This window comes from Brachyistius frenatus, unplaced genomic scaffold, assembly GCF_029030835.1.
Source record: "Brachyistius frenatus isolate BFR_SWC_R1_liver_20210118 unplaced genomic scaffold, ASM2903083v1 Contig_29, whole genome shotgun sequence".
NCBI classification, from domain to species: Eukaryota; Metazoa; Chordata; class Actinopteri; family Embiotocidae; genus Brachyistius; species Brachyistius frenatus.
In genome coordinates, this window is record NW_027210628.1 from 3,977,898 (window position 1) to 3,988,978 (window position 11,081).

The following is an 11,081-nucleotide window of genomic DNA, read 5'->3' on the forward strand; positions in this document are numbered from 1 at the left end:
CCCCCGAGCTCACGTAGGTTCTGGCTCTATCAGCTCAGTGGACAGATTGTTAAGGAAACATTTCTAAGGGCTTTTTTTTACGTTTGAGTTCCGACGTCGTATTTTTATCAGTCATGTCCGAGTTGAGCTCGTCGGTCTGCCTGCGACCTCGTCGGTCTGCCTGCGACCTCGTCGGTCTGCCTGCGACCTCAGTGTTGTCACTTTTTGACCATTACAATCACTGTTAACGATGAAAACAGATGTGTACAGTTTTATGGGTTTAACCATGAGTATCAGCAACAGAATGTACATTTTGTAGAAAACTTAATATTTTAAGGAAATCATATAGTTAGAAATGTGAAGCTGAAGAGGGTGGGGTGAATATTTCACAGTGGATTCCATTTTTAATACTTAACGCAGTGCTTTTAGTTGAAATGCTCCCAGTACTAGACTCTGCCTTGCTTTACCTACGACATTTCTCAGGTTTATGTGGTCTTTGTTAGTACAAGCTTTTGTAGCATACTGTTTATAATCTACTTCCCTCATTTAAAATCTTGTGCCATATGATATTCAACACAGGATCGAAGTGCTGTTCATTTCATTTCCCTCTCGCATCTTCTTTAAAGTACTTGAAAAATATGTGTTGCAAAAATGTCCCCTGTCCATTATGTCACACCAGATAAACAATGTGTTTATGATGTGTATTTTTTTTTTCTATAAACCTACCAAAACAAAAGGATGTACATGTGTGCTTACTGCCTTTCACTTCACCAGAATTACCTCCAAAGACATTGTCCTCAAATGTCCTCAATAAGAACGCCACTGATAAGAATAAGCAGTCCAACATTTCCCTCATTCAACTCCTCACAGATTTTATTTTGAAATTTCTCCTCCCCCCTGCGGGAAAACAGTCAGGCCTGCTTGTGTTTGTTTATGATGTGAAATAGAAGACAATAACTGTCCAAACAATGAGAACACTTTAGTGATTAAAAAAAAGAAAAGAAAAAAGATTCATATGGACCACGTGGCGTCTGTTGCCTCAGCGAAGGTGAACCAAACCAGGTGGAGCAGGACACGATCCCCAGAACGTCTCCAAATGTAAAAGCAGCGCAACAACTTAAACTGCTGCTCAGAGAGGAACCCGCCAGCTGTAAAGATGAATCTGATGTCACCACGGTTACATCACTGTCACTTCAGACGTTAAACCCCGACATCCAGACTATTCATTAACACTTCAATAACAAGTGTTCCAGACTGTGTTGATGCCGTTTGATGGGAGTCGAAGGGAATCGGGGACCAAATCATTAGAATCCAAACCACATGTACGCAGAGTAACGGGCCTGATCAGCTCACCAGGTCTTATCTGTAGGTCGGATTCTCATCAGGAGGCTTTACTGAGGGACTTTTGAGCATTTCCTCTGATTCCAAACCAAAGAACGCAACATTTAGAGAAAACCATCATGACGAAGAGGCAGGCGAGGAGGATTTAGTTCACTTCCATGTAAAAAGCACACACACTGTACAGTAAAGCAAAGCACATTTCAACTGACGTCTTCATTAAAACTGCTGTCGGAGGCAAAAAGTGCTCCAGCAGGCCGACGGATACGGAGGAAGCTGTGACCTCACATCCACTCGCTCTTTGTCTCCTCACTGACCGTCCAGGATAGAAACACGCTGTATAAATAAAAAGTTGTACAAATAATAAATTAGGGTGAGATCTTGTACAACTAAAGTGATCGGTTCAAACCGCGACATCGTAGAGCTCTCTGCTGAGCGCGCTGCAGCTGTGAGTTCAGATGATCTGGGATCGCTAAAGCACACGGATATAAATAAAAGTAGAGCTTCAAGGTATTTTCCGTCTGTGTTCGTGGAGACAGTCTGCATATGGCTGGGATTACGTCCTGGCCTGTAATTCACAGATTTACTGAACTGCAGTAAGTACAAAAGGGGGCAGCGCACTGGGAGCAGAGGAGGTCGAACACCCTGTAAAGTCTTCAACTAAACTATGACAAAGTGCACTCAATAGGATAAATAAACAACACACACACGCACACACACACACACACACACACACACACACACACACACACACACACACATTCACAACTCTGCTCATTACCATGCTCCACAAAACAATAAAAATCACACCAAACCACTTGGAACAAATGTTTTACACTGACATGTCTCATAATGGGGGGGGGGGGGGGGGGGGGGGGGGGGCTGATCAATACTGATTCTAGTAACAAACTAATCACACACAACAAATACACAAACAGCATTTTCTCTCACTGAAGCTGAGAAAAACGGTCATTAGTCCTTTACTGCGGCTGTTTGTTTGGATTTCATCTGTGCAGCCGATTTAAACCATGAAATCAATAGAAAACCTTCATTTAATGAGTGTAAACAGAAACAGGAGGGAGTTGTGTTGCTGCAAGGTGTTTCCTCAGCTTTGGCTCCGTCTCTCTCGCAGCACTTTCCTCGTACTCGGACGGGGCCGTAGAAACGCCTGCTCCGACGTGAAAACTATCGAGTCCCTTCTCTTCCCTGCTGTTAAACTAAATCAGAATGGATTCTGTTGCCAACATTCATTTCATGAAATTGTGGCTCTGGCTTTGCCAAGTCATTATTAGCCTGTCACGCTCAACCCCAACCAATCAGAGGAGGAGGACTCGCGCCAGCGAGCCACCGATGGCTGCGTGGTTTTCCACCGATGGGACATGTTTAAACAGTCTCAGTCACGTCCTGCCACCACACGCTTCTTTAGGTCGTCAGTGCACTTCTGTGAAAGTGACATGTGGAAACAAACCATGGACCCCAGATGGACGAATGGAGGCTGTGCGTCTTTGCTGTAACCATGAAGTCAAACATGTTGTTCGACATCTTTACGAAGTCAAACACACACACACACACACGCACACACACACACACACACACACACACACACACACACACACACACACACACACACACACACACACACACACACACACACACAGAGAGAGAGCCCATCGAGCTGCCATACACAAACAGATCTCTGAGTAACACTGCAGAGCGGTGTGTTCCAAAGATACAGACGACTGTCACTCTCAGACATTCATGAGCTTCACTTTTGGAGCCAAACTCTGAGCTTTCATTGGACAGAGAAGTGTTTGAGTTTGATTACAGAATGTCCCCACATGTGTTTTATGTTATACACTCTGGGGGGATTACCAGAGAGCGCCCCGCGATTAATCCCCCCCCCCCCCCCCCCCCCACCACCACGCCCCCCGAGTGAGCACTCTCACTTCCTGGGGAGCAGCGCTGCCAGTCTCTGCTTCTTAATGGGAAGGAAGTGGATCTCCTGTGAGCTGACCTTCTTCAGTTTGATAGCTCTGCTTTTAGAGACCTTTTTCAGGGGGTCGTTGGGGTCGTGCTGCTCCCCGTGGGACGCCGACGGCACTCCGTAGAGCTGCTGCAGCGTCGCTCCCTGGCTGCCGTCCCGTTTTATGGAGAAGTTCTTGGTGGAGACTCCCGAGAGGCCTTTTATCTTTCCGCAGAGGATGGCGGGGATGGCGTCTTTCACCGAGACGATGACCTTGGCCGTCTGCGAGGTGCTGACGATCTCGAGGTTTCTGGCTCCGCTGAGAGACGCCTCTTGGCCCAGTGAGCTCGACCCGGCGGCACTGCTGTCAACCAACCACTTGTGCTGCCGGCTGAACTCGAGTGAAGCCAGGCTGCCCAGCAGTTTGGAATCTAAACTCTGAGAGCACTCGACACCCAGAGACAAAGCAGGGCCACTTGTGCCTTGGCTGGGCTGTAAAGCTCCTTCTCTTTCCGACTGAACACACTTTTTCCTCACACCAGGCACTGACAAGTCAAGCACAGTGTCCTGCTGTGGACTAGGAGATTCCTGTTTTGGTTCAACTGGACACGCTCTGACAGAGAGATCCAGAGCCTGTCCTTCCTCGAGAGGAAGCGAGGACGGGGACGCGTTCTGTGGCTGGAACGGTGGCATGCATTTCCTTGAAGACAACGAGGGAGAGGTAGTATCTTTTGGTGAAGTCTGAGTGCTTTTGCTCACAGTGCAAACTGGTTTTGGCATGTTCCCCTTCGAGTCCTCAGTCTGAGGGACAGGGATGGGGACGGGCAGAGGGACGGGCAGAGGCACTGGCAGGGGGATGATGACAGGGTAGGGGACCAGAAGTGTGGCAGGAGGGACCAGAGGGGCCAGAGGGGAGGCGTACGGAGGTGTGAGGGGCGGGAGGGGGAAGAAGGCGGATCCTGGTGACTGGCAGTTTGGCGAGCCCGTCTGGGACGTGAAGAGGTCCTGCAAGATGGCGGCAAAGGCCGGATTCTGCAGGAGAGAGAGCAGGTTCGCATCCTGCGACTGTCCCGCCGACTTCTGGTCAGCGGCTGGAGGTAAGCCGAACGTCAGAGGGTTCTGACACAGGATGTTGTTCTGGAGCGGCAACTGTGTGCAGTTAGTGGTCTGAGGAATCACCGAGGGACTCATGTGCTGGATGACCTGCTGGTCCAGGACCAGGGGGAGCGAAACCGGGCTTTGGCTCGTTATCAAGTACGGCGCTGCCCCCATTTGGCCGAGCTGAGGTTGGAGGTGAATGGGCAGCATCAGCGGACTGTCTCCCAGACACACCGGGTGGAGCACGGTCGTAGCTACTTTAAGTGCCACGCCTCCTGGAGATTCAGCGGTGGGACTCACCACCGACGGTGCGGCGGCGTCCGCCAGGTTGGAGAGGCCTGCTTTGCTCGGTCCCGTCGTGCTGCCAGCGCAGGGATCAGCAGCAGCGAGCGGATTTACTCCGTCTTCCGCTTTGCCGGCGACTTCTCCGCCTGCCGCGTCGGCGCTGCGCCCGTCGGCCTGCGGCTGTGTCACGGTAACAGACGCGTCGTCGTTACGCTCCATGATTCAGCCTGAACAGTCGAGGAAAATCTTCATCAAGCGTTAGTGACAGGTCTCATCCATTATTCTTCTCGGTAGCCCTGAAACGCAAAACGACAGAACGTTTGAGTTTCAACAAAGTGCTCAAATCTTACACGTGTACCAAAACCGTAAACAGAGGAGAATTATCTGGAACTTATCCTCCGAGCTTTTTGAAGGACAGTCGCTCCGTGTTGTGTCTCGTGCAGCTCAGATCCACTACCAGGAAAATGTGCCGCATTCTGTAGGTTTAGTGTTACGAATGGATTTTATGGGTTAACAATTCGAGAAACATATTGTGTAAAACCGAGATAAATGACACAATATCCCACCGCGATGGAGAAAAGTGATTAAAAAGGGATTAAAGAAGAATTGAAGCAGCTATTCTGAGATTTTGTATTCCGAGTGCTTTAAACATGTCCCACGAGGACGTCTTCCTGCCTGGTGAACAGTTTGAAACGCACTTTTGTAATCTACAAACTCATTCTGTTGTAACCTTCATGACATTTACTCAGACGCGACACAGTTCGTACAGAACCAACAGATGAGATTAAACAGCAGTTCAAACAACAGCTGATATGTTTATATTATACAACAGTTTTACAGGCTGAGATTAACTCCCTGCAAATGAAGGAAGTAAAACTGGTGGAATGCTCCTTTAAATGAAGCTTTAACTGTGCTTTAAAAAGTAATTACATACATGTACAGTTCTCTCATAAAGTATATAACACATCATCGTATGTCATCACTGCAAATATGACTTTCCATTTCCTATTGTATGTCCCAGAGCCCGATAATCCTCATCGTAGACCGTCGCTGTGATTATTGTACATTTAAAAGTAAACGGTGACTGGATATGTTTTTGCCGAACAATTTAGCTTTTTTTCTGAAACAAAAATACAAGTCGAAAAATGACTTCATCTTCATCCAGCAGGGAATAAAATTAAAAAGAAATCACACCAAAAAACAAAAAACAATAGCCAAGTCTTTGATAAATAAATGATTGTTTAAGTTATTTTTTTCAAGAAAAAATGTGAAATATTGTATTAAAACCTTCTCTGATAAGAAGATCAACCGACAATCAGGGTGCAGCATGAAACAAGTTTGATGTGTGATGTGGAAACATGCAACTTTCACTACAAACGACCTTTTTTAAAGATTCTTCAACGAGGGGGAAAGAGCTGTAGTCATAAAACACGTCTCGAGGGGAATTTAGAGTTTTGTGGTTTGAACTAAAAAGGGAATCTGAAGACCCGTTATTGATTGAATAATCAGGGAAATACTGGACAGATTGTAGTCTGCCTCCTAAACTTGTGCACACATCTATCTGTTCCTCCCCTCCTCCACTCATCTCCTCTAAGCCTGAGGTAATAAGACATACGCAGCGAGAGGGAGGCGAAGCTTTTGATTAACCACATCCCCCCCCCTCCCCCCCCCCGAGCTAAAATAATCTACATAGAAAAGGTCGCGCAGGAAAAGGTGACCCAGTTTTGATCAACTGTCCATCTCCGTAACTGTCCGACATCTCGGTGGCTGTTGTGCTTTTATAAGGTGTGTTGGCTTTCCTCCTCACTACATGACACCTCCACACAACACATGTCCCGCCAGCCCTGGCTGTCGACCCCCATCCATTCAGAGATAAAACGTCCCCTGGGTGCCCGCACAAACAATGTCAGCAAGGTCAATTATTCATACTGATGGGAGCTACGAGGACAATGTTCAGGTCTTAGAGAGGGGAGCGAACTTAAAATAAGCTCAAAAATAACAACAAAGACACGCTCTACCTTTTGAGTGAAAAACTCAATTAAATGACGCATGCAGTTCCAATTTTCTAGCAAAAGCGTGACACTTTTTGTCTTTTTCCCCTCCGAGCGGCCTTCATGTGGTGTTGGGTTTCCTCAGTGAGCAGCGAGGAGGAGCGCTCTATCCCCCCAGGCTGGTTTTATATTGTTGTGCAGCATAGATGAGACATTGTAATGGGGCTCTGATGGATGACACTGATTCTACAGCCAGGCGGCCGGACGATGATCTTGTCGCCGATTCATGGAAGTCTGGGAAGTGTGTGCACCTTGGGAATATGAAAACCGGCTAAAAAATCTATAAGAACCCGATAAAAGCTTTTCTGGATTTATAGTTTGAAGATCCTTTGATTGTTCCCCAACACAGTCTCCAGGAGATGGTGTTTAAAGTTGAAAAACCCAATACTCTGAGTCTGCGTGTAAGTAACATATTTATGTACCACTTTCACTGCTTTGTCCTCATCCTGCCAGTCATGGAATCACAGACCAGACAAAAAGCACTTGGAAAAAACATGTACTCAAGTATCCAAGCGAGTGCATCTATCTCACCCACATTTACTGCACGCATGCATGACCATGACTACCGACACATTATTCATCTTAATGTCCGTTGCGCTTTTCTTTTTGTTCCTTTTTCTGAAGGAAATAAACTGAAATATGGGTCTGATATTCTCATTTAAGACAATGAATAGAAAATTCAGATCTATTCTATGTTTCCACTATTTGGATGCTGCGGTCTCACTTGCATTCCAGGAAGTTTAAGGGAAGCCATTTCCTGCTTGATACCACGGTCACGAGGTCTGCGACATGATAACGCCTCCCTGACTAATATGAAAGAAGTCTTTCTTGGTTGCGACTCCTCTGCTGTCACAGCCTCCAATGATTTGGCCTGATTGTGCACAAAGTGAGGAAATCACCCAGATAATGGACTCGCTTAATCGTCCCTCTTTGCCGAGCTGTCGGGGTAAAACGACTTTTTATGCAGCGACTTTGTTTTATGGGGAAATAAAAAAAAATGATACGAGCAGGCATTACTCTGAGCCTTCAGATCAGGTGACCTGACGCTAAGCGGTAATCACCAGTCGGGGGACATGCTGCTGGTCTCCCCCCCGGCCTGCGCTGCAGTTCACAGGTCGCCGCTCTGCCTCCTCCTCGCTTGAATCATGTGAGAACTATGCCAAACTGCAGATCAGCAGAAGGAGGACGTTTAACCAGCGAAGCCTGCAGTGAACCAAAGTACACACAGACCACGCTCATCTTGGTTTTTTTTTTTCCTGTTACATTATCTGACTCAGTGACTTTGCTTTGTCTCTGTGTTATCACAGACAGGGAAGGTCACAGAAAGATGCCACATGAGAATCAATAAATAACTCTCTGATTCTTGCTGATGTGCCACATGCGAGCTAAATCCATGTCTTCAGTTTGCACATTCGCACATAACCCACGTCCTTGTTGCCGAACAGAGAAGATTAAACCAGCTCCTCCGGCTACATCTAACACCTCGTATAAATGTGCTGGACACACCAGAGTAAAGCTGCATCCAGGCGCACAACCACAACACAGGGTCTGAGAGATGTCAAAAAATTAAACATAACTTTGTTACCATGAATAGCTTCAGGTTAATCTTATTAATCTTCCTAAATCCAGCTTGCTAATAGAGTTAGTGTTCCCCGTTTCCACATGATAAAACAATTTGTAGATAAGGCTATTAAAAATAGCTCCAGCGTAATGCAATTTTCATGAAATATGAGCTAATGGAAGAAACACGGAGCACAAACAAACCTGCAATCATGTTTGAATAAATGCACACTATTTTTTTTTTTTTTTTTTTTTTTAACACTCATATAACCAGCAGCACATTTATATTTGTAAACCTCACGCGTCATCTGTAAGAAGTCTGTGTTCACCAGCCAGTAACAGCTAATTGAGTAACTAGGCAAGAAGAGACCCAACGGAGAGCCAAATGAGATCCCTCCCCTGTCCCCGTTACTGTAATCATTTCCACATTTCCTTGTTTTTTTTCCTCATTGATGGAATGTACGCCATAGTAAGTCAATAGCAAGAGAGAAAACAACAACGCCTTAAATTCAATTGCATTAAACTGCACTGCAGTCCAAATACGTAACCGGGACTACTTTTTATTTTCTCCTTGAACTTTTCCTTGTCGGGAGGTTGATTTTGAGCTCAGACCGGAACAAACAAAGACACCGGGGACGGATGGAGCACGGCTGATGGTCTAAATGTCATCACCCTCAACACCCCTCCGCTCCAATAGCCAATTACATCTCATTAGAGAGACACACAGAGCCTCATCACAATGCTTCACGTCGCCGCAAATGATCTTTTATTCAGCTGGTTGTCCTCCAGCTGATTCCCTAAATGCCACAATGAGTAACATTTTATAGATAGAATTTAAAGCTTCTAATTAACACAACTGGACTCGTCATCACGGGGATCGCTGCGTAACAAACTAGTCACTATTTTATCCAGTTAAAAATCCCGCTCAGATGGTGAAACGGTGTCAATATTTATCCATTCAACCATCTTACAATACATTGACACCAAAGATCTGCACCATAAGGTTAAGTATTGTTATGTATGCGAACTATAAAGCACTCGCCAGCAAATTGAACAAGACACAGACAAAGTTTCCGTTTATATGAGCTGAACAATATAAACTAGAAATTAGATTAGAAACATTAGATACAAGAGGATGTTTTCTTGTTTGGCTCTATATCTGTAGACAATGTAGACAGAGGAAAACATTGTACTTTTTACTCAACTACATTTGTCTGAAAGCTTTAGTTACTTGTAAAATTGCAGCTTTTTCTACCCTTCATGTCCATTGAAAACCATGTATCTCCAAATGTGGTCATTTTGAACTTGTATTTTTCTGATAAACTGAAGCATCCGTTAGGGGATGAGGAAATTCTCCTTTGTTTAAAGCTAAATAAACTATTAAAAACCCTCTTGGATTGACTGGAAAATGCATTATTTTTCTGAGCTTTGTTGACATTTTAAAGGTATTAGGTTGTACTAGGTACTGACAGAACATAAACGATACAAACATGATAATCTAATAATCATGATAATATGATGCATTACTGTAGATTAGATTTAACAACAGGACATAAAGTAGGTAAAATAATCACTAACTACAGCAGTAAAAATGCCCATTAATATTAATCCAAAAACATCATTTATAAGAGGTCTTACCTTTTATAAATGATGTTTTTGGATTAATATTAATGAGCGCAGACAGGGAGCATTTACTGCAAAGTGTGTACTTTTACTGTTGGTACTTTAAGTACATTTTGCCGACAGTGCTCACACACCGTTAGTTAAGGTATTGAATACTTTAACTTACAGTGGAGTATTTTCAACACAACTGTGGTATTAGTACATTCCCTGAAGTAAAGGAACCGACTACTTCTCCCACCACCGTCTGTAGATGAGATGCAGAATTACTGAACTATATCAGAGCTCTCTCTGCCTGCACATGTGACAGGACACCGACATCAGGAGGATGTCCAGGCTGTCCCAGCAGACCCTCGCTGTGACACCGCCGGGTTCGTCTGAGGATATGTCCTCTCTCTTTGCCCCCCCCCCCCCCCCCCCCCTCCCTGGTCACATTTCTGTCTCCCCATCTCACCGTGCTGCCACCCCGGTCCCCCGGTCCCCGGTCCCCCCCCTCCCCTACGTACGGCTCGCCATGGAAAGCAGGGAGGCTGTGCGCCGTCTAATGCGCACGTCTCCGCACATCTCGCGCAGCGACATGAAGCAATGAGGGCGCGTGAGGCTCCGCTGACATTAAACCAGCGAACCGGGGCAGACGGAGGCTCCTCGTGCCACATAATAATAATAATAATAATAATAATAATAATAATAATAATAATAATAATAATAATAACCTGCTCCGCCTGAAGTTCCCCTTCACCTCCAGCTGGCGCACATTTAATAAACGAGCTCCCGCTGTCAGACGAGGCAAGCTAGCTCCCTACATCGCCTATAAAAAAATAATAATAAAATAAATAATAATAATTTAAAAAAAAGGGTGCTTTAATAACCTTTAAAAACTGAGACCATGCAAAAAGCTGAACATTTAATTCTCATGCTGATGTTAAAACAAATCAATGTTTCAGCGTGCGAGCGCCGTAGAAAAGGAGAAAAGCCTCCTCGGCTCACCCCGTTTCATCTCCGTCCCTTTAATGTAATTCTCCCATAAAATGCCAGTTTGGCAACAAACAACAACATTTACTCACTTTACAAGCAGACAAGCGCCTCAGCAGCTTTCTTATCGGGTCGCTCTCTCTCAAGCGACAATGAATGAGACCCGTTATACTAAAAAATAAATAGATAAGGTTGCTGTTTATCTCTTCATTGCG

General features: G+C 45.3%; 1 protein-coding gene across 1 annotated transcript; it reads right to left on the minus strand.

Annotated features, from left to right (window-relative positions):
• Positions 1-834: 834 nt before the first annotated feature.
• On the minus strand, positions 835-11,081 carry rai2 (retinoic acid induced 2). Its single transcript, XM_069699281.1, has 2 exons — positions 10,959-11,081; positions 835-4,959 (listed from the first exon to the last, which is right to left on the minus strand). Exon 2 carries the CDS (start codon positions 4,880-4,882, stop codon positions 3,260-3,262), a length of 1,623 nt encoding a protein of 540 aa, XP_069555382.1. The 5' UTR covers positions 4,883-4,959; positions 10,959-11,081; the 3' UTR covers positions 835-3,259.

What these genes read in the sequence shown, in the direction of transcription:
- rai2 (XM_069699281.1), bottom strand. Translation starts at nt 4,882, where the DNA reads ATGGAGCGTAACGACGACGCGTCTGTTACCGTGACACAGCCGCAGGCC.